Source organism: Carettochelys insculpta, chromosome 8 (assembly GCF_033958435.1).
Source record: "Carettochelys insculpta isolate YL-2023 chromosome 8, ASM3395843v1, whole genome shotgun sequence".
NCBI classification, from domain to species: domain Eukaryota; kingdom Metazoa; phylum Chordata; order Testudines; family Carettochelyidae; genus Carettochelys; species Carettochelys insculpta.
Genome location: NC_134144.1, coordinates 15953736 through 15977762, shown reverse-complemented (window position 1 = coordinate 15977762; position 24027 = coordinate 15953736). Strand labels below are relative to the sequence as shown.

The window sequence follows — 24027 nt, the reverse complement described above, 5'->3', positions numbered from 1 at the left end:
TGGCTAAAGGAAAGGGATATGACAGTGGTTGATACAAAACAGATTGGAAATTAAGACAAAAGGGAAGTAGTGGTCCCTGGAGAAAAAAGAGGGGAAATGGGTTTTGTTTGGCTGCGTTAGCGAGGGGGTGGCAAGACCTGCAAAAAAGGAAGAAAGTATAAAAAAAACCGAAAAAACAAAAAAACTTAGATTAGTGTCAGAGCTTTATCTTTCGGTGTCACGTTTTGACTTAGCTGCACCACCCTCTAAATCAGTTGCTGAGAGGAACAATGTTTTAACTATCATTAGATGAAAAATGTTAAAATAATATGACCCTGTAATCAAAGAGGCCATTCGATACTACACTTCTTCTAATAAAGTAGAGGAAATCTTGGGCTAGACAAAACTCTCCCATCCCATCATAAATCCTGAGTGGAGAGGAGGAGGAAACTGACAGATTTTAATTAATGCTTTCTTCAGAGTGGAAGGATTTGAGTAGCCACAGAACAAGTTTGGGACATTATCCTCTCAAAATGTAGATTCTTGCTGCTAGCTGCTGAACAGTAAGCAGCACATGCCAATAGGGTTTCCACACCCTTCAAAGTAGACTGCAGGATGACAAATTTAGCTGGGCATAAGGTTTCATGGTCTGACGCATGACGTCTTTGTGCATCTGATGAAGCAGGCTCTAGCCAGCAAAAGCTTATGTCCAACTAAATTTGTTAGTCTTTACGGTGGCATAGGACTCCTTGTTGTTTTTTGTGAAACAGACCAGCAGAGCTAATCTTCTGAAAGCTCCAGTGTCACTTAATCTCATGATTTTTACTACGAATCCTGTAATATTTGGTGGTTTTTCCCTTAAAATCCAAGCTACTAAAATCACATTCTTCATGATAATCTCAATTTTCTTAGAAAACAAAAATAATGTGCATTTTTAATCTTTATAGTGGCAGAGAAAAGCTTGAAACTGTGAACTCTTAATACTCCAATATGAGAAAGCAAATAAAAAGAACACCAAAATCATCTTGTGGTTTCTGGTGCTTGCCTCAGTGTATTTAAATATTGGGACTGGCAATACTAGGGCTTTTTATTTACTTTGTGTCCTTCAGCCACCTCAGAAACTGAAGTAGCCTGCACCAACATTTCCCAAAGTGTGGTCCATGGCCCAGTACACATCCTTAGAAAATAAACAAATTATCGCGCACAATCCTATTAATTTGGTACATTGCATATTTGCCTGCGTAATTAAGGTAATAACAATAAGTTAGGCACTTACATATTTTATATCAAGATTTATATTTTTATGTATTATTGTGAATAAATAATAAACAGTGACAGAGACATAGCCGTGTTAGTCTGTATTCTATCAAAACAAAAAAGCAGTCAAGTAGCTCTTTAAAGACTAACAAAATAATTTATTAGGTGATGAGTTTTGTGGGACAGACTCACTTCTTCAGATCATAGCCATAGCAGAGCAGACTCAGTATATAAAGTACAGAGGTCCAAAAATTGTTAACTGTTCTGGTATTGCTATGATCTGAAGAAGTGGGTCTGTCCCACAAAAGCTCATCACCTAATGAATTTTTTGGTTAGTCATGAAAGTGCTACTTGACTGCTTTTTTGTTTTAATAAACAGTGAAAATGTATACATTTTTCATTCTTTTCTTTATATGCATTTATATTTTTGGGCCACAAAAAAAAGGTACTGAAAAAAAGAGGTTCCAACTAAAAGTTTGGGAAACCCTGGCCTACACAGTTTCACTTTCTGGCTCTCATGTGCTATATTGTGCTGCAAAGTTTGACCTACAAATGCCTTAGGTGCCTGAAGACCCAGAAAAACACTGTTTACATCAGAATTTTATTTTTAAATAGCAAACAATTCTCTTGTTTTTTTCATAAAACATACATTTTGGACCTAAAGAGGTTTCTTGAAAAAAATACAGTTTCAACATAATGCAAACCCTGCAACACCCTTCAGGAAAGAGATATTAGCCAGGAATAAAATGCAAGTCAAAGAGTAATCCTCAGCACCACAGAGGTCATCTAGTGCTTTCTTGGAAAAAAGGAACAGTAACTTGCCAACAGTTAATACCTCACATATATCAGATTATAACTAGCCCATGAAGAGATCATTTTAAAAATAATTTATTCATTAAGGGTTCCTAGGGCAGAGGTCAAAAATGGAGAATGCTTCAGAACTTAGTAACTGATTTCATACCTGAAATCTATCTGCATAGTACACAGCGTGTGAGACTGACTACATTCAGACAGAATAAGTAAGTACATCCATTTCAGCCCTGAAATGGAATTATATAGGCCTAAGAATTGTTTGGTTGCCAATCCATTGTAATTTTATTGAAAGAACACTGTTTATGACACTTCTGTCTCTTCAGTCAAGTTTAAGATCTAGACAAAAATTGTTTTATACAAGGAAAAACAGGAAAAGTTTAAAAAATGCTATTCAGCTCCAGACTCAACCACTTACTCATTCCACACTGAAATGACCTCAGTGCACTGAGATTTCCTGCTAGAGAAACAAAACATTCATCAGTGGTGGAAGGGGCACATGTATTTAGATACAGCACTCTTTTATGTTTTAAATACACTGGTCCTATACAAGAGTAGCTACACATCAACTATTGCTTATTTAAAGACTTCCTGTACATTAATATTTAAGTCAAAGGGTTCAGATTATACAACACACCTGGTGCTTGTGGTTCTCTAACTTAGGGATGTGCAAAATGGGGGAATGGCCCCCTCGAGGGGGGCATGGAATTTCATATGGGTGGGGTGCAGCATGATTGGCTGTTGGGTCTCAGGCTCATCCATCTCATTAAATATGTTGAAATAGGTCACTATTTACGTATATGTGTGTTCACATTTATATAGTGATTAATAACGTTTTTACATTATACATACGTATTTTCGTATGCATGCCAAAAGGTTTGTTTTGTTTTGTTTTGTATTTTTTTCATATGAACATAATCAACATTTCCACTGGTTTGGATTATATTAGGCAGGGTGGGGGAAGGGAGGGCTTCTAATTGCAGAGATGAAAAGTGGGGCCCAACATAAAAAGTTTGCTCACCCCTGCTCTAACTCAAAGGACAAAAAAGTCATCCAACTGCTGATTGCTGCAATATTAGGTGATGCTGAGAATGTAAACCAGGTGGGTAAAAATGTCTCCTGTCTTGAATTTAAAGCAGTCTTACAAGATTGATTATTCAGGTAAACTATGGTTTGATAAAAATAGTAAACCTCTCACAGTGGAAGTCTGTCTTAATTGTTCTGTAATTTACTATGAGCAACTATGTTACTTTATAGGTGGAAGTGGAAGTGGTGAAAATTATATAGTATGTTTAGTGTATCACAGATATGCAGAAAGACCAAGACCCTGAGAGATTATTATTTTACAATATATATAATACAGAAGAAAATAGAAAAGTGAAGATCAGAAAAGTCAGAGTTTAGCTTGTTAACTGATGTATCTGGAATTAACAAGAATTTATATTTTAAAAAGTGTAATAAGATAAATTAAGTGTTTAATGTCAAGTATGAGAAGAGGAGTAAATAGTGGGCTGACGTATGTAACTGAGGGGGTCTGGTGCACTGGAGGAAGGAAACTGTTCCAGGCACAGAGACACTGTGAAAAAGGATAGAAAAAAACTAGCCAGAGACAAAAGACAAAGGGTACTTTAAAGCTTGAGGAACTAAAGGAGGAAAAGGCTGAAGCAAGAGCTGAGATGTAGACCATGGTGACAGCATACAGATTTGCAAAGGAGAGCTCACTGGTGCAGGGTTTGTCCTGCCTTGCCTCCTGGGGCTGTGTGGATGGCAGAATTTATCATACTTCATATATGCAACTGTGATGGGGTACATGCCTAGGATGATATTTAGACACCACTGAGCAATGTCCCTTTTAATCTTTTCCATTAAAGTGCAAAATAATTATCTACATGCACTGAGGCACATGTGAATGTGCATCACCAGTAGAAACAAAAAAACCTAGTTAAACAGCTGGGTGCTATTTGACTCTCTCCGGAGTGGCTGCACAAGCACACAGCTTACAGGGAACTCTGCCACTGAGTTCCACTCATCTGTCAGCCTGAGCCCCCTATTATCTGGTTTGCAGAGACAGGCTCTCCGGCCTCCTCCAGCAAAACCCATAGGCAAGGCTACACTCAGCTGCAGACACAGACACTGGGATCAGCTCTGGAAGGACTCCGTTTAAGGGATATACTCCAGTACCCAGTTGCTCACTCCCTGGGGTACAAACTCAAAGTTATATGAAGGTAGTCTCCCTTCTTAATATAAAGGACGATTTACGCAGCCTCTTACACTCACCTGTTAGAAATTACATAAATGGGGTTATATTATAAACATGAAATAATTTAATTAATATTAAGAAAAAGGTGTAGTTTAAATGGCACCCAATGGCACTATTTCAAAATGCATTTTGTGTGTCGCTGTGTTATTTCAAAATACCTCTGCAGTGTAGCTGGAACCAGGCTGACCCCATGTTCTCAGGAAGACAAAGCTCTTTTACATTCCATTGATTCTTGCAAATAGGCCATCAGCACCATCACCTCTTTCATTGTTGTATTTTATGTGTTAGAAGTGGGTGTGACTCAAAGCGGCAAATATGAAATATAGATACACAGCAACATACAATATTCCTAAATTCATTTACAACGGTGGTACATGCATATGAGATAATCATATTCAGTAAATTACAAACTTTCATGTCACATGAGCCATCTTAAATAGAGCATACCTCACTTTTATGTCATATTCATATCACGAGTATATTTTCATAAAGCATATGGTATATTTTGTCACAGCAAGTGCTTGTGCAGCTCCAGCACTTGGCAGCATGTGGTTATTACCACCAACTGCATCATGCTCAATGTACCCTTTATAGTGCTGCTACTAGGAGGGAGTTTCCCAAATGGAATAGAGAGCAGCTGAATTGCAGCTGTTGCAGGGGCTATTTTCGGTCTTTTATTGTTAACACATTTTTTTCATGTGGGAACATATGTTCTGTCACACACAGATCACCTAAAGATTATGCTGTTACTTGCATAACTTTGCACAATGTATTCTTCTCAAGGAGTCTGAGGTCAGATTGAAGTTTTTGATGTGGAAGATCAGCATTTGTATGGTTGCAGTGCATTCAAAGGCTTGCCAAAGTTCTTGAAGGAACAAACTACACGATAGACAACCAGATAAGTGACTAACTCTGGAAACAATATTTCAGTCTACATAACAGGTTTGAGGCTATATACAGAAAACCCCGGTTATCTGACCCTCAGTTATCCAACGCTCCATTTTATCTGATGCTGCCTGAGGCAATGTGAGATGGTACGGAAAGTGGGATAACTGGGGGGTTAGAGAATTTCCCCCAGCACTGCGCAGCCAGCAGCATGCCCTGGATAGCTGGCAGCCACATGGGGCCAGCAGTGGCTCCCTGCCTGGGCCAGCTGGGGCTCCATGTCCTGGGCCAGCAGCTTTGATGGCTGCCCACCCAGAGAGATGGCACTGGGGCAGCCAGCAGCCTGCCTGTCCTCCCAGAGCTCCATGCCCTTGGACCAGCTGTGGCTTCGGCCCTTGGGCAAGCTGGGGCTCCATACCCCAGGCTGGCAGGGGCTGCCTGCCTCAGCTGCTGGGGCTCTCTGCCCTGGGGCCGGCTAAGGTTCCAGCCCCAGGACCAGCTGAGTCTCAGCACCCCAGGAGGGGTGGGGGGCTGCCTGCCCAGGCAGCCAGTGCTGCCACAGCTGGCATCCTGCAGTCTGCCCCAGGGAGCTGGCCACCAGCACATCAGAAGGGGCCCAGGCAGCTCCCACCTCCAGTCTCACCCACTGTCACTCCCCAGCCCACCTGATTAGCCAGCATTTTTGGGTATTTGGCCATTGGTCAGTTCTGATTATGTTGGATAGCCGGGATTTTACTGTATAAGCAACTGCCTCTGTCCAGTTACTGGTTCACTTATCACTTACTGCACTGCTGGAGATCAATTGAGACAAAATGCAAACCAGTGAAGAAGCGGAAAAATTAAATATAATTTCAGTTGGATCTATTACTGAGACAATGGGTAATATCCTCTAGAAACCTGCATCTAACTGTAAGCAGGGGAATGGTACCAATATTGAAGGGAACTTTCCAGGCTTCTACACCACCCTTGTGAAATGGGCTAATGAAAGGATCCAAGTTGCCTACTTCCTTTACCCAGAGGGTCGCCCAGATCTCGAGGGCTCCCTTTCCACTCTTCTGTGTGGCAGAGTCCTTGTAACCCCAACAAGTCGGGGCCCAGGATTCCTGCGGGGGCACAACCCGTGACTTTGTTTTGATCACCAAGCGCAGCAGTTAGGGTGGTCAAACACGGAGGAGCCTTCTCTGGTTTGGAGGCTTTCCTCACCTACAAATGATACTACTTCCTGTTCAAGGCAAATACAATTTATTAAACAGCAATCAATTTTTAAAAACAATAAGGAAAAAATGAGACTGGCTCGAGGAAAACACATAGCCCCACTCTGTGGCATTGGGACATCACACACAGCACTGCTGGAATGTAAGGGCAGTTCAGATTGTTCCTCATACGTCCCAGGCCTCCTTCCCAGGCCCTGGCTGTGCTGCAGGGATGCTGCGGATTGGACATTTGCACTCTGGGTGGCCAGGCCCTTCTCCTCAGCATCAGTCCCCTCAACTGGGGTTACGATCTACCTCCAACCCTGGTTTACAAGGCTTCTTGTCTAGTGGCATATCCCTTCACTGCGCAGTCTGTCCAGAGAGCAGTGGGGCTGACAGACATCGAGGGCAAGGTGGGAGGGGGGTTCAGCTCCCCACCCTTTTCAAGGGTGGAGGAGGTGGGGCTTAGGACAACCAGCCTTGGGTCTACCCCCATGTGGCATTTCAAAGGGCTGGGAGCTCCAGGCCAACAGTTCCCTTACACATCTGTCCTTAGTTAAGGCTCATTCTATTGTTATTAATTTCCTGATGTCAAATCTTACTTTGCTGCTGTATGATGCTAAAAATTACCACCTAGAACTGTTGAGGCAAATGATTGATCAGCAGCCACTAATATCTGTCCATATTCAACTACAGTAAACGCTTTCATATCCGGCATTCTATTATCTGGAACTCTCAAATAACTAGCATGTTAACCATAAGTAAGGTTTAGGTACATTTTCCATAAGTATATTAAAGTGACAGTAAACACAAATAAGTACACCAAATACAGTATACGTTTACCGTGTACAATACTTTTGTTTTTGGTAAATAAAGAACTCGGCACACATTTTGATTTTTTTTAAATATCTAATCTTGTTTTTCTTTAGTGTTCTGCACTGCTAGATACCTCTCTCTTCTATCCTGGGACTGCCGGATATGAAAGAGTTTACCGTATCTGCTTACGTCAACTCAGTAAGAATGTAATATTTACTCACCTCTGGAGTCTGGATGGTTGAATTCCACATAATAGGTCTCTGAAGGAAAACAACTTGCTTTGTGGCCAAATTTCCTTCACTGCAAGTCAAAGAAGATAATGCGAATGTTTCAGAGGCAATATGTATTTATTTGCTTTGGATTATCTGGGCCTTTCAGGGTAACTGTAGATTTTATGATGCACAGCAACGTATGCAATAGGAGGAGATGGCAGTACCACCTATGATTCAGGTTGCCCTACACTTTAATGTACAGACCCCGATTTCAGTTGCTTTGCATTTTGCCAAAGTTTAACCACTGAAACCCTGCCAGTACTTGCCTCAGCCTGAAGTTTTTGGAAAGTTTCAGATACAATAATTCAGCCATTTCTGAGGCAGAGATTAGGGAAAATGTTGTCTTGCCTTTTTTTTTTTTTTTTTTTTTAAAACAAACTGCTTTACTGAGGAGCTATAACAATGCCATATGTTGGAGCAGGGACTTGAAATTTAGGTGATGAGAGGTGGAAAAATGGGGCGTCCTTGTGGCAGGAATGCTCCTTTTATTTCCCCATGAATAGAAACTTGTTAGAGTTTGTCAGCATCATTCTCCAAAAATTCTAAAAACATCCCCCATACTCTCGCAACTTCTTATATAATCGACTGTAATGACCATGCTCCTTCTGCACAGAAGCCACAACAGAGCATGAGCAGTGTGGCAGAAGACTTTTCCTGCAATTACAGTAAACCCTTGATTTAACGGAGCACTGTCGGGGGGAACGGGTGTCCGTTAATGCCTAAAGTCCATTTAATCTGAATGGTTATACTGCAGGATGATGCACCGACCTTCCCAGCCCAGCACTCACCCCATCCTCTGTCTCACCCTCCCTACCCCGCTCCTGCCCCATCCTTCTCCTCACACCTCCGTCTCCTTCTCCCAACTACCAGGAGAGGAGCTGAATGCCGGCCTGGATCCTTCCACCTCCTACAGCTCTCAGCACTTCAGCTCCTCCAGCCCCCACCTCTGAACTGCCCATACAAAGGTAAAGCATGGCCGCCCCCAGCCTGCCAGCAGGGCGGCAGCTTCCAATACCATGGCCGCTGCTCAGTGCCATTGCAGGCAGTGGCGGCCAGGCACCAACATGCTCCATGCTCACGGGGCTTGGGGAGAAGAGCTTCTGTGCCTCGCCACAGTGCCCCCCCAACCCCTACCCCCCATGCCCCCAGCCACTGCAATGGCCCCTCGGACCCCTGTGTCTCCAGCCACTGTGGCAGCTCCTCCAGCCCAACTGGTGGCTCTGGTGTGTCTCTGGCATTTATTTGCATGGGGGGGAGGGGGGGCTGGCTGACAGCATCCATTATTTCCCAAGTCCTTTATATCAGGGTCCACTAAAGCGATTGTTTACTGTAATCATGCTTGCAGGCTGCTGAGGCTACTGTATGAGACAAACCATTCCATGGCACACCCACTCTTTTCAGCTGAAACAAACGAATGGTTGTAAACAACCCGCGTTGTATATTTATATTTACTATGGTCATGGTCTTACTAAAGAGGTTTGCAGCATAGTAGTACATACAATAAGCTAAACAAGGATCAAATGCATTAATGTTTGAAATCCACCACAGAATACACCATCTAACACAGCGAGCACAGACACATGCTCAAAATCTGCTCAATGCCCTACTAGGGATGTTGAGTAAATGCCTAACCACTGAATGGAGGCTCTCCTCCCTGCCAGCCGGTTGCAGCCAGGATGCAGTATTTAAACCATGTCCCAGCTCCACAGCAGGGCATGGGGGTGGGCTCCACACCAGTAGGGCCACAGCAGGGCATGGAGGTGGGCTCCCTATCAGCTTCTTTGGGCTGGAAAGCATCATTTCAGCTGCCTCACAGCACAGATGCAGGGTCAGCATTTCCCCTCACGGTGGCTGTTTTGGGAGGTGGGGGGAATTGACAAACCCCACACCAGCTGGGACTCAGCAGCCTTGCTGCTCGCACTCCCGCTGACATGGGGTTGTTGATTCCCCCACCCCTTGGTGTCTCTGCAAAGAGCCACAAGGGAGGGGAAATTGACAAAATGTCATGGCATACTTGGACAGTTCTCATAGCACATCGCTGTGTTGTGGCGAACTGGTTGAAAATCACTGCCATACAGTCTGTGTACGTTGCAGCTGGGATCATGATGAGCATGATTTCTAGTCCAGGTAGACACACACATGCTAGCTCTAGCAAAAAATAAAATAAAATAAAACTGCAGTCTGGATGTTGCGGCACAGAATAGCTCAGGGGTCAGATGGGCTTGTCCTTGGGTACAGATAATACTCTTACCGGTCCCCAAACACACACTTCCCTCTTGCTTTAATGCCTGTCATAGTGATAGTAGGTGGGAATCTCTCAGTTTGAATGGCCTCTGCTTGATTTCACATAGGACTTGTATATCCCACCTGATCTACAGGAATGGAAAAACAAATAACATTAAGCTTTTAAATGTTTAATCTCTGATCAACAAAAGGGGAGATGGTGAATGCTGAGTAGGTAACAGGCAAATTAACAATTTTTAAAGTCCGGCCTTATTGAAATGCTACACACGACAAAACAGCTTTGGCTTTAGTTCACAACTGAATTGAATGACAGTGGAATGGCCACAGAATTTAAATTAGAAAGAGTAAAATGCATAAACTGAGCTATTTCAAGTTTTCTACTCATTCCCATGTTTCCTTTTTCCCTTGGGCGAATGCATTATGAGAACCCATGTTAAGTAATCAGCAACAACAAACAAATTACAATGTCAGTTTTTTGCACTACGGTTGCCTTCTGGATCTGTCCTGACCATTTCTGGGAAGCATGGAAATCTTTCTGAGGGAGCTGTTTGTTCTTTTTATTTGATTTGGGTTTTTTTTTGTTTTTGTTTTGTTTTTTTTTGTCTGTGTCCTTTTTAGGGGGTGGGCATGAGAGAGGAGCACAGACTCATTTACTAATCCCACTGGCAAAATTTTGGTCTATTTATGGTGGGTAGACAAAAATATATATATAGTCCTTAAATTGGTCCCTTAAAATCATGGAACTTGTTACTCAGCTCTAATTCTGAGAGGGCTATTTGTCATTCTTGAATATTGTGTACATGGGTGATGATATCATGCAGTATATATCAAGTATTTAAGATGAAGTTTAGGGATGTATCCTTGGAAAAGAAGGTGGGTTGTAAATTCTAATACCGAACTCAGATTGTTTGCAATTCTGAAAATAAAGCTATGCTATCACTTTGAGTTAAACAACAATCAGACTTCCCAACAACTGTGAATTAGTTTGTAGAGTTCAGTCTCTCTGCTTTCACCTGTATCCATATCTATTGTAGCATTAGGCATTATGGGGTAGATACCTTCCAACAGCTTTATTCACAACTAAGGAGAGAGGCAATACATTTCATTCCTAAAACTGCTACTAATATTATCTTGAGCATTTGAACTTTCGGCAATTCCCAAGATCTGGCAAATAAATTCTGAGTCTAAAAATTGTTTACTTACACACAGAGTTTTCTTTGTAAAATACCATTTTCTTTTCAAAGCAGCCCAGAGAATTTTAATACCCTTTACATCATATTCTGAATTATCACAAGTCGTAACTTTGTTTTGCTCTTCCCCGCTAACGAAAGTTCAACAGACCCCTCATTTGCTGCTAGCAGGATAATTGTGTCCATCAGTACTGCTCATATTTTCAAAAGTTATATCAGGTATTCACTTCTCCAAGACACTGTTCCCTGGTAGTAATCTCAACAATCACAATGATAATTCTATGAGGCAATACTGTACTAATTTCTACAAAGTCAATGTTTGTTTTCAAATGTCACTGCATAACATAAAATGCTGTAGGTGTTAGGTCCTGATATATAGCTGCTCCACTATAAAAAGCCATCCTGTAGCACTTTAAAGACTAACAATATGATTTCTTAGGTTATGAGCTTTTGTGGGACAGACCCATTTCTTCAGATCTCGAGAATACTGTATTCTGTATGCCAAATACTGTATTCACCAGATCTGAAGAAGTGGATCTGTCCCATGAAAGCTCATCACCTAAGAAATAATATTTTTAGTCTTTAAGGTGCTACAGGACTGCTTTTTTTGTTTTGTGAAGATAAAGACTAATACGGCTACCTCTCTGAGATTACTCTCCACGATGCTTTTGACAGCAAAGAAAATTGTTTTTAAGGAAATATTTCCTATGTCATTATGACCTAACTTGCAAGAAAAGACAGTTACCTGTTCTGTAACTGGTGTTCTTCAAGATGTGTTGCTCACGTCCATTCCAATTTGGGTGTGTGCTGGGCACATGCCCAGTTGCCAGAAGCTTTTTGCCCTAGCCGGTAGCCCTAGGGTCAGTGCGGTGCCCCCTGGAACGGCACCCGTATGGCCGCCCATATATGCACTGCCCGACCCACCCCCTGCTCACTTCCTTCTTGCCGGCTACTCCAACAGACGGGAAGGCAGGAGGGTTTTGAAATGGACACGAGCAACACATCTCGAAGAACACCAGTTACAGAACAGGTAACTGTCTTTTCTTCTTTGAGTGATTGCTCATGTGCATTCCAATTTGGGGGAATGCAAGCCAGTGTCTAGGAGGTGGGGTCGGAGCTCGAAAAGGAGTGCAAGACAGCCCTGCCCAGTGCGGCATCTTCCCATGCGCACTGTGTAACTGCGTAATGTGCTGTGAATGTGTGGATGGAGGACCAAGCGGCCACCCTGCAGATGTCCTGGACAGGGATCTTGGCCGAGAACACTGCAGAGGTTGCCTGTGCCCTAGTGGAATGAGCCCTGACTGGGGGAGGGGGAACTCCCACCAGCTTGTAGCACTCTCTGATACAGGCCGCTATCCAGGAAGAGATATGCTGAGAGGAGACTGGGTGCCCCTTCATCCTGTCTGCCACTGCAACAAACAACTGCTGCGACTTCTGGAAGGGTTTGGTCCTGTCCATATAGAAGGCCCGGCGCACACCCAAATTGGAATGCACATGAGCAATCAAAGAAGAACGGGGAGTTAAAGAAGACAGGCTTGACAGAGTTCACATATCATTTCTTTCCCCAGATCTGAGACAATAATACACAAGCTGGTGCTGTCATAACTTTATAGGAGCTTTTATTTTGTAAAGTGGAATCTGTTGTAAAACCAGGAATCCAGAAGTAGAATCTACAACTTCAGTGCGTCACACCACTCTGATTCTTATCAGAATCATGTATCTTCTTTTCTTCAGGCAAACAAAGTCCATTCATCACATGGTAAATCTGGTTAGGAGCCAGCCCTGCTTCCTTACATGTGAGTGTCCATGCTACTATTAGTGAGAGGAGGCTCCATCAGTTTATTAATGTCAGTTCTGAGACTGTCACCTCGCTATACAGAGAAACAGTGAACATTAATGGTTAATGGAGAGAACAAATTCTGTGTGATAAATAGGGACCAGAGTGAGAGAAAAATAGAAATCTTTTAAAGAAGAAATTAAAAGCAGAGTTTGTTGGAAACATGTTGTAAACAGAGTTTCATTAAGAAATTTTTTATCTAATTTAACTTCACTTAAAGATTTGCGAAAATCGTTTGCCAGAATTCTTAGTGCTCTACTACACAATCTCCTGGAATGTTCCATTTAATGAAGATAAAGATGTTAATTGTGACTATTTTTAGCAGTGTAGCCTATTGGATACTGTCTCTGAAACTTGTTAATATTCTATCTTGGTTTTGAGGTCAGAGTTCAAAGTCTGGGAGAAGGAACAACTGTATAGACTTCATATAATGCTCTTCTATATTCAGACTTTTAACTTGGATTCTTAGCATAATCTCCTACCACAAATGATGGCCTAATGCCTATCACACACATACTAGCTATTCAGGAATTTCCTCTTTTATAAAATAGTTATACTGGGGCCTGAAAATAGTAGTTATCAGTATAAATGCTACTACTCAGACCCATGCTACAACATGTTCTTCTTTATGAGCTTTATCAATCCATAATGTTTCTTTATCTATAGATTTAAAATGAATTTGATATGCATTATATAAATGTGAATTTCTTCCAAAGGCACTTCACTGGACAGCCTGTCACAACATATATTTAACAGTACCTACAAACAATATCCAAATAATTTAGTACAAGGAACAAAATACTTTATCCAGAGGATATTTTTCTTAAATAAGTGTAATATAACTATCCAGGTTCAAATCTGCACAGGATGCAACTCTCCTCCTTTTGCACGACCACAATTAGGTACAGTCATTTTATGCTTTATTTTACAGTGAGCACACAAAGAATTACGATATAAGCATCATGCTAGGTATTATGTTGGTGGTAACTGAGAAGGAGTGCCCACCTCAAGAGCACTTCCTGCAGCATGGGGGCTTTGTAAAGTATTTTGTTTCCCCTCTCCCTGCTCAAGTGGCTTCACATCCTGTCTGTAGGCCCCAGCTGCACCAAGTGAATCCTGTTTCATACAGCTGTCAAGGGATTTCAGAGGTCTTGAAGTCTAGTTCCCCTACCCTCACAGCAGGACTTATCACCATCCCCAGGGGAATTTTTTTTTCATCTATTTGCCCCAGATCCATAAATAGACCCTCAAAGATTGAACTCACAACCCTGGGTTTAGCAGGCCAACATTCAAACCACTGAGCTTTTTCTCCCACCACTGAGGGAGTGGGGATGATAAAATCTGCAGAGAAGTTGTTGAGCAACAGCTCAAGATAATCTGCTACCTGCAAATCCTAACCAGCAAGGAGGAGGAACCAGGGCCTGAAGGGATACTGGAGCTTCTCCGTAGCTCTGGGAGTTGGTCTAACCTTTTCCTTATAATTTAGAAAAAGCTCCTTGACTCCAGTTTAATTAGTATTTTATATATAGGTAGCTGGGTCAAATAAATATAAAAAATATTTTCATATAGGCACTGCAATTCAAAATTGCTCTGGTGTCCCCACTTTCACTGCCATTGTTGTTTACATGAAGAAAGTTTTCACAAGGGATGAGTTAGAAGGATAACAGCATGTTGTTTGACACTGAATCCTACAAGAAGAAGGGCTAACATTATTTTTAAAAAGAAAATCTTAGAATTGAAAAGAAACTGAGGATCTAGCAAAAATTGTGGAGCATCTGCTGGTGAGCGAATATGCAAATATTCATTTATATGCATTTTCAAGACCACCTGTTTGCATACTGCTGCTGGCAGTTCGGGTCAGTGTAACCATAGCCTATATGTTACGGATTACAGAAAAATCCTGTTGATAATGACAGTACTGGCACCTTCCCTGTTTTAAAATTATGTGCTAGATATATGATTAATTTTAAAAGATCACAACAGTATTGAACTAATTTGCTGATGGTCAGAAATATTTTCCACAGATCTGCCTTTGCTGAGATAGATTTTCAATACTGAGCTAATCAGTTTAATTTTGTAAATATTTAAATTTAACTAAAATTCATTTAAAAAAACACAAACAATTCCACACAAGGACAAAGTCTCTGTAAACACCAGAATTATTTTAACTTTGGGCAATTTAAAAGCAGAATTTAAAGAGCCATGTATGCTTACCCCATGGTTGCACGTGCCCTTTCCATATTTAGTATAAAACTAAGAAAAGCTACTTGTAATCTATGAGAAATCTGCACATGCTGTTAGGATAGAGAGCTCAAATCTGCTATGCAGATCTAGATAATGTTGCCTTTAATCTGAGTAGAGATTTAAATATTATTAGAGAGCAGGAGAGAGAGAGAGAGAGAGAGAGAGAGTGTGTGTGTGTGTGCATGTGTGTAGAAGAAAGATAATTTTGCCTTTAATTTGAATAGAGATTTAAATACTATTAGTGTGTGTGTGTGTGTGTGTGTGTGTAGAAGAAACAGAATTACCTAAAGCAATACACCAGTAGTTAGCTATGAACATAGTGATGAAGCATGGCATACGCATTAAAAGAGACAAACAGGCTCAATTTACTGAATTAGCACATGCTTTAATTTACTACAAATCACATGTGCCTGGTTTTATGATAGATTTGTTTCTTAAGTGGTTCAAAAACATGTTTCGATTCTCTGAGATCGTGATTCAGCAAAACACTGTTGTATTTAACTTTAACTGCACAAATTACCCCATACTAATTCATTAAAATCAATTGGATTAAGTAAAATCTTCAACACTTTCCTAAATAGTAATGGGATTATTCTCTTGCTTACCATTGAGCATGTGCTTAATTTTTTTTCTTGAATTGAAGCCTTAGCACCTAATCCAAAATCCTGTGAAGTCAATGACCCTAATTCACAGACCACTACTTTAAACTACACAAAATCTCACCTAAATAAAGCTACTTATATCTTGTGTCTCACTAGTACTGTTTATATGTTCTTCCTTATTACATACACATCAGTCAATTATACAAATAAAAGCATTAAGATTTATACTTATAATACCTTCTAGAATTGTGTATTTTATGTTTTAAACTACTCTCTGGTTACCTGTCATGTCGGATGATCGGTGTAGGCAGTACACATGTAAGAAGCCATCCAAACTCAGCTAGCGTGTGCAGTAAAGGTCCATAATCTGTTTTAATTTCACATCCCTATATTAACAAACCAATTTAAAAATAGTAAGGGCACTCAGCACAGTTTTTACTTGTATTTCCGATAAAATGTAACAAAGTATAATTGATATTATTTTATTGCAGTAACACTGACGCCAGGGCCTAATTGCACTAGACACTATACACCCAAAAAACAAAGAGACAGGCCTGGCTTCAATTTTCACAATCTCAGTTTCAAAATATACACAACAGGCAGATAAAAGAAAGTGATTCAGCTATTAATTCAGGATATGAGTTTAGGACTAAAGCTCTAATTCCTCTCGATATTTAAGCAAGCACCTCACATGCTTAATGTTAAGTATGTACTTGGATGCCTGGACAAGTTAGGGCCTAACTGAAAATTTCCAGTTTGATTATACTAGTTACATAAAGCATAAAACTTAACAGAGGTTACTGGTCACCTATTTAAGTCAGCAACCTGCCATGAAAATATTTTATAAATGGATGCAGAAAGAAGAACAAAACACATTTCCAAACATTACACAGCCTCTAAAAACAAATACATCACTCTTAAGCAAGTGTGAAAGATGATTTTTCATGACTTTTTGATCAAACTTCTAAACTACATGTAGGGTCTGATTTGCTAGATCTTACTTGCCCATTTTAGGGGTTTGATTACAAATATACAAATTCAGCATTCAGTCTTACGATTTTAGTGGTAGTCTTGTTGGTGTAAAGATGACTGCATACTAAACTTGTGTCTAACTTAGATACAAACACATTAAGAAAAAGCAATACAGAAAATTAAAGATAAAATGATAATTGGCAAATTAACTGCAAGTTACCTCAATAACAGTCCATTGTTCTACAACTATTGTGTCATTCCCCTTCCTGTTAGAACCCGGAACTCCTGAACCTTCTTCTTCATATATAAATAATCCTTCTAAAGATTTGGGCATGTGGTCTCCTGTGGAATCAAGGACATGTGCAAGGTGAACTATGAAGACTTAGGTCCATATTCTGCACAGATGTACACATCTTCTTAACTATGCACTGCTTATGGTCCCAGTGGAATCACATTATCCGAGACATCAAATACATCAGTTTTAATGGCTTTTTTCAGCCCTCTGTCACCACTTTGTAAGCTATGAAGTCATATTCTTAATTACACTGTGAGGCTTCTCTTTTCTACAGGTAGTTGCTGACTAATTAAATGCAAGTTTCCATATTATTAAAGGGATTAGGAAGTAAGTGCTATGTTTGAATTTGAATTTCTAGCACAACACAAAGATAAAAACTGTTTATGTAGTACACAGATACAAAAACTCTATGTTCAACTTTGAAATGGTAAATGTCTGACCAAAACAAATACGGATCTTGCAGATGGGAAAGGATTAAAGAAAAACAAAACAAATTACAGTGTCTATCCACAGTTATTAAAAAAAAAAAAATTAAATGGCCACAGGAAGAGCTGGAAACAGAAGTAAATGTAGGAGGATTCCTGGTGGGAAGGAAGTTTCAAAGAGTACCTCCCTGACTTACTTCTTGTGAGAGTCTGATAATATCCAGCTGGCCCAAACTAAAGCTGTGCATCATTTGTTGGTTGATTTTCTGTCTTTGATAGCATAGTGCATCTCCTAAGAGGCATCTGGAAGCCCTTTCTGTAGTGATACCTCAAGAGCCGAGAATCTTAAAAACTAAAAAAAATTAAACTAAATTTAAACAGAAAAAAGAAATACTCTTCAAAATATCACTTTAAATCCTCTCCAATGTTCCACGAATGTAAAGAGAAGATTGTCTCTGTGACATAACTTATGGTTATGCAGAAATATGGTGATAGTGTAATTTTATTTGAAGAATAACCGAAAGAATTCCACAGTTGGTTTGACATGGAATTATACTATATGGGCATACATTTTCTAAATCAGGTATGAATTTGATACTCTCAAACAGCGTCTTCCCGATCAATGCCAAGTATTAAAGAATCACAATAATTTCACTTCATTTAGGGTCTGCACTTGCAGTAAATCTTACATGTTTTTGGAATATGAGTATTTTAAATTACATTTTTAGAACATATATGCCTATCATGCATGCATAGAAATAGAATATTTAATTAATTTTTACGCATACAAAATAGGGTTGGGTATGTGAGTGTGTGTGTGTGTGTGTATATGACTGTGTGTGTATAATACATCTACACTAACTTTATTAGGGTTTGCAAACAGTTCAATTCTATAAATTCATTAACAGCAGAACTTCTCTTCAGGTTTTAGGTAGTGCTTGAAATAGTCAAAACTAGGAAATATTATAACCTTTAACATTTCAACACTGTCAGATAGCAATACAGAAATAAAAGTTAATAATTGTCTATGCTGAGATATTTTTTAAAATTCTAGCATTTGTTTATGACATTCATAAAATATTTTGGGTCAAATTCTTCCCTGGAGAAACTATCAACTTCAGTGGAATTTTAGTCAGAATGAATTTGGCCCTTTTGCCCACCTTGTCTTTGATGGTAGTTTACCACTTCTAATTCTGGTACCCAAAATAAATTCCAGAGTATAATATTTTTAAAAATATGTCACAGATAGTTACGCAAACAGAGAAGAAGGGCTTTTTTTCTGGAGAGAACGCAATGGAATGGAGTTCCAGCACTCTTTTTCCCTCCAGCACCACCATTTTGGAAGCCTTCTGGGTGGCTCCAAGACACATGTATCTCTTTAAGGAGCCATTTGTGGCTCCCACTGCTGCTACCGCTCCCTTCTGCAGCTCCCTGCCTGCCATGCTGAAAGAGTAGGACTCAATTTAATTGGCTTAACGGCCAACAGCGGGATCTGACTGTTAAACCAATTAAATTGAATCCTACTCTTTCAGCATGGCAGGGCTCTGGGAGCTGCCCCTGCTGTGCTGTATGTGGGCTGGAGGGAGCCAGAGGCCTGGGGAGGAGCCATGTAGCTGTGATGAAGAGAAGACAGCGGCCAGCAAAGGAGCAGCGTGGGGCAGCAGCATGAGGAGCTCCTGGGTAAGTAAGTAAGTGAATCCTGGGTTGGAGGGCATGATTTGAAGCTGTGAGGGATTAAGCCTGGGGACAGTTTGGGGCTGTGAATGGTTAAGCCTGGGGATGGTTTGGGGCTGCAAGGGATTAAGCCTAGGGATGGTAGGGGGCAGCAAGAAGGTTAAGCCTGGGGGTAGGGGACAGTTTTGGGCTGCAAGGGGGGTAAGCCTGGGGGAGCTTTGGGACTCTGGGGGGTTAACCCTGGGGGAGGTCTGGGGCAGTGAGGGGTTTAAGTCTGGGGGCAGGGGGCAGTTTGGGTCTGCGAGAGGGTTAAGCCTGGGGGGGGGTGGTTTGGGGCTGTGAGGGGGTTAAGCCTGGGAAAGGTTTGAGGGTGTGGGGGGTTAAGCCTGGGGGCACCTGGGGCAGTTTGGGGCTGTGGGGAGTTTCTATATATTTTCTTCCTAGAGAAAAAAACACTGCAGAGAAGCAAACAAAAAGTTGTCACAATAAGCTTTTTCTGCATTAGAAACTGTGAACTCTATTGTGGCTCAAAATTTCTTACACTTTCTCTTTTATTAAAATAGGAACTACAGTTCAACCACTCTAATAAATAGACTACTGTTGAGTTTTGTTCTTATGGCTTCTGGAAATATTTCCATTTTCTTTGCTTAAATGCCCTTTTTAACCTCCATATTTCCTGAGCCAAATGACTGTTTCTGTAGCTGTTTAGGTTAAATGTATTATTTGTTTATATTGCACTAAAGCCTAACGTGTACTATGTGATGTAAAGACAAATAGAAAGGCAATTCCTGCTAAAAAGAAGGTGACATCTATTTTTTAAAAGAGTCTAGGATAAAAGATACAGCACACAAGCAAAACAGTAAGTTGGTAGGAGGCACATATCTTTTAAAACCCATTGTATTTATTTATTTTTGTTCTGAAAGGATTTTTGATTTCATCTCTCTGGGAGGCTCAAATAATGAGCTTATTACATAAACTCTTTTAGGCTGAAGGCAAAAACAAACATATCAAGCAAAAAAGAATACAGTAGGTAACATCCACTCTTGGCCCTTTGTAAACACTTGATCAGTCAGAGAAAAGCATGCTCACATGTTAAAGCTGTTTGTCCCAGGCCCTTAAATCCACTGTTGTGACCTCAAGGGCTGACCTCACAACCGTGGATTTACAAGGCCAATGCTCAAACCACTGAGCTATTGCTACACCTATGTTAAGAGAGTGTCTTTAAAGCTATTCATTTTAATCCAGTTTTATTACCCCCAAGATCTTGACTGTAAAATGCAACGATCAGGCTGTACATAATCAGAGGCACCAATTGTTCAAAGGAGGCAGTGTAGAATGCCTAAGTAAAATACTCCCCTGTGTTAATGATAGGAGAGTTCTTCATAAGAATAAAAGGGTAAAGACTTTTGGTGAATGGGAGGCTTGTGGAAATTTTGTCGGCCAAAAGCTGCAGGGCTTAATTTTGGTTTAAAGCAGTTCTTCTCAGTGAATCATAATGGGTATTGTCTCCTCTCTTCCAAGCACTGGGAAAACACTACTAAAATCTAAGGGCATGATTCCACTCCCACTGAGGTCAAAGGTATGTTTATATTGCAATTAAAACCCCTCAGTTGGCCTGTGCTAGCTGATTTGGGCCCAGGCTAATGGGCTGTTTATCTTGCACTGGTTGGGTTTGCTTGAGCTCGGGTTCTAGGAGGTGGACGTGAAGTTGTTGCAGTAATTACTGTTTAAGCAGGAGGGAAAAGAGATTTCAGAGAGCCTCTTCTTAATTATGCTCTTTGATGGAAGTCACAAATAACTGGTCTGCTCATTTTTATATCCTGGGCCAGGGGTCTGCAACCTGTGGTTCTTTAAGGATTTTTTTGTGGCTTCCAATGCTATAATTGCAACATAACGCCCCCCCCAAACCTCCTGATTATTTTTGATAAATGGTGAACATCTAAAAGCCCAAAAATGAACTAATATATAAATAAAAAACGATATGCAATCTCGAGATGTTGGATAACTCCCCCTAGTGTCCTCTAGAGAGAGAGATGGTTCGGGAGTAAAAGTCAGAAAGACAGTGGGACAAACACACACGTAAAGTGTGAGGAAACAGAATATGTAAAAAGTTTGTGACCATCCTGAAGTAAACATGTATAGCATTGCAAATCATCCTGTGTGCACTGTTCCTGGGGGTTCCAAAAAGTACGATTTGATGTTATTTATTAAGGACCATCTTGTATTCACATACATTGAGGCTCTTGAATTATTGATTTTTTTACCAAATTGGAAAAAAATGGCTCTTCTTGCTATTTTGGTGGCCGACCCCTATCCTAGGTCTTTTCAAATAATTCTTTAATAACGTTGGTATCTCTTTTTGTCCTCCCATTGAAGAATAAGAGTCTTTTCTCAAATACACATGCACTGAAGGAATTTGGCTTAGGACTACGGCCTTATGATTTACAGAGATTTTTAGAATGATGCACAGCAGAAGTTAACTGCCATACAAACAGAAAAACTGTGATTAGTAAAACGGAGATAGGTGCAAGTAGATACTAAATGATTTATCAAAAATTACCTTAAAATATATCATTGAGGGAGCACTCTTATTACAATTAATTATTTTACACAGATTGAGTTTTTACACACATTGAGTTGAGTCTTGTATAAACTGTGAGGGTCTATGAAGAACACTTCAATGAACTTTTACAAAGCAGCTTTTTCTGAATTAAAGTCCCGGGCTCCATTCATTCATACACAGCTGCCATAAACAACTCTAAAAGAACACTGACCACTTAGAAACTAGGACAAATGAAAAAAAAAAACTCTCAAAACTTGGACAACAGACAACAAGCCACTTCAGAGGAATGTTAACTCTTCATTCAGCATAAAATAACAGAGTAAAATTCAAAGAGACTGAATAGATGAAGCAGTTCAAGTTTGTTGCCCCAGCAGAATATTACTACAAAATATTCTATTCTTTGCATTATATTCTGATCTTAATTAAACTAATATTAGGTAAGGGAGATAGCACAATATTGGTTAATTTTCATTAAAATGTATTTGATATGTAAAATTTAATGTTACTACTTGCAAAGGAATTGCTACGTAAACTATTGTTTTGTATCCAACATATTTAACTGAAAAATATAATATTACAAATATGAATCACAATTACATCTTAAAGTATTAACCATGCTCTAATGAGTACAGTAGTCTAATACTGAAGCCACAGAGACTTTCCAGTAAGAAATAGACTTTGAAGATGGAAAAGGTTAAGGCATTAAAGGTAGTATAGTACAGCCATGAGGATCTGTCACAGGGTTGGCTGACTCTTCAGGGAGTTTGGATTCAACTCTACATGTGCCTTATTATCTGGTCCTAGGTAATGGGTAGTCAGGTGACCATGCACCAAATGATGGTAGCCCAGGAACTTGCTGTATCAAAGTAGCCTGAGACCAGAGGCTATGAAACAGCATGAGGAGGTGTCTCTCTGGATAAGCTCAGAATGAGTTTGAAGAATTCCCCTGCCCAGGGGAATCTGGAGAATAGAGAGCAAGCAAGCACATACGCCCATGGAAGCTGGACCCTGAAGCCCTAGTATGAGAGTAACTGAAGAGAAAGACTTGCATGAAATTGTTAGATTCTTTGAGGGGACCCAGAGGTGCCTGAGGGAAATAGATAAACAGGGAAGAAGTTCTTTATAGCAGACAGATTAAAAGGTCTGTTTGGAGCCACATTCAGTGAAGGACAGTATAGAAAGAATCAAAGGAAGAGGCCTGAGGAAATGGTGGCGGCTGCAGCAGCAGCAGCAGGAGCTGTTGGGCTCAGCAAAGGGTTCAAGAAACTAGAATGGGGGAAAGACTCGTTTTGATTTAAGCTGGTAGTTCAGCTGAGTGACTGTAAGAAACCAGTCCCCAGGAAGGGCTGTGGTTTGACTTGCACAAGAGCTTGAGGGCACTTTTTGAGAACTCAAAGAAGGGGAAATAGAGGCATCGGCAGAGCCCAATGCCAGTTCAAGAAAGACTGTGCAACAAGCAACAAATGAGAGAAGGGCACAGTGTACTAGGCCTTGTACAAACATTTAGTAAGAGCCAGTCCCTGCCCCAAAGAACTTACAGTCCCAGAGAAACTAAATTACTTGCCCTGGGTATTAAGCAATTCTGTCTTAAAGCTGAGACCAGAAGCCAGGTTCATTAGTTTCTGTCCAGAACTCTAACAGAGTCATTGGTAAAATTCTGCTATTTGCCTGAGTGTGCCCTCTGCGAGAAGCTTTTAGAGAGGGCAGGGGTCTCTATGTGCTGCTGCTCACCTGACATCCACTTGCACTCCACCCTCAGTGCATTCCCCAAGCCCTGCCTGCAAATCCTGGCTTATTTTAAAGGGCCCAGCAGCCTCCACCATTGCCGCCACTACCACCACAACCACCACCACAGTGCAGAGCATCTAGAGCAGTTTCCGGCCACTCACTCTGCATGGCTGCAGTGTGGCCCCAGCGTAGTGTGGGTGTCTCCATGTGCTGCTCCCATGCTTCCTCAGCAGGAACAGCATGCATGGACACCCCTCCTGCCCAGGAGCTGTAGGGACATGCTGGCATTTACTCAGAGCAGGTGGGCAGCAAACTGCTCTAGCTCTGCTGTGCTGCCAGTGCTGGAAGCATCTGATGGAAGCGGGTGAGTCAGGTGCCAACTGGGGCAGAGGTGAGTGCATGCAAGGGCAACAGCCTGGACTGAGGGAGAGACCAGGCCCCAAGCTGTGCTGAAGCAGGGCCCCCAGACCAGCAATATTCCTGGTACTTGAGCACTGTGGGCCCTTAGAACTCACTGCCTATGCTGTGGCTGACTGCTATTGAAGAAAAAAAAATAGCCCCCTCTTTTGCCAAAACAAAAAAGCAGTCAAGTAGTACTTTAAAGACTAACAAAATAATTCATTAAGTGAGCTTTCATGGGACAGACCCACTTCTTCAGACCATAGCCATACCAGAACAGACTCAATATTTAAGGCATAGAGAACCAAAAACAGTAATCAAAGTTGACACATCAGAAAAAAATTACCAAGATAAGCAAATCACAGAGCAGAGGGGTTGAGGG

General features: G+C 40.9%; 1 protein-coding gene across 4 annotated transcripts in view; it reads right to left on the bottom strand.

The window, feature by feature from the left end:
- RFTN2 (raftlin family member 2) overlaps positions 1-24027 on the bottom strand; it is a 52890-nt gene that overhangs the window by 5758 nt on the left and 23105 nt on the right. For all 4 annotated transcript variants that reach the window (XR_012646397.1, XM_075001141.1, XM_075001140.1 and 1 more), the window contains 3 exons: positions 16782-16903; positions 15872-15975; positions 7422-7500 (listed from right to left, as the gene is read on the bottom strand). Coding sequence is in view for 3 of the 4 variants with exons in the window: in XM_075001141.1 (XP_074857242.1) it covers positions 7422-7500; positions 15872-15975; positions 16782-16903 (305 nt within the window). In the remaining variant the exon portion in view is untranslated. The remainder of the gene's footprint in view (positions 1-7421; positions 7501-15871; positions 15976-16781; positions 16904-24027) is intronic.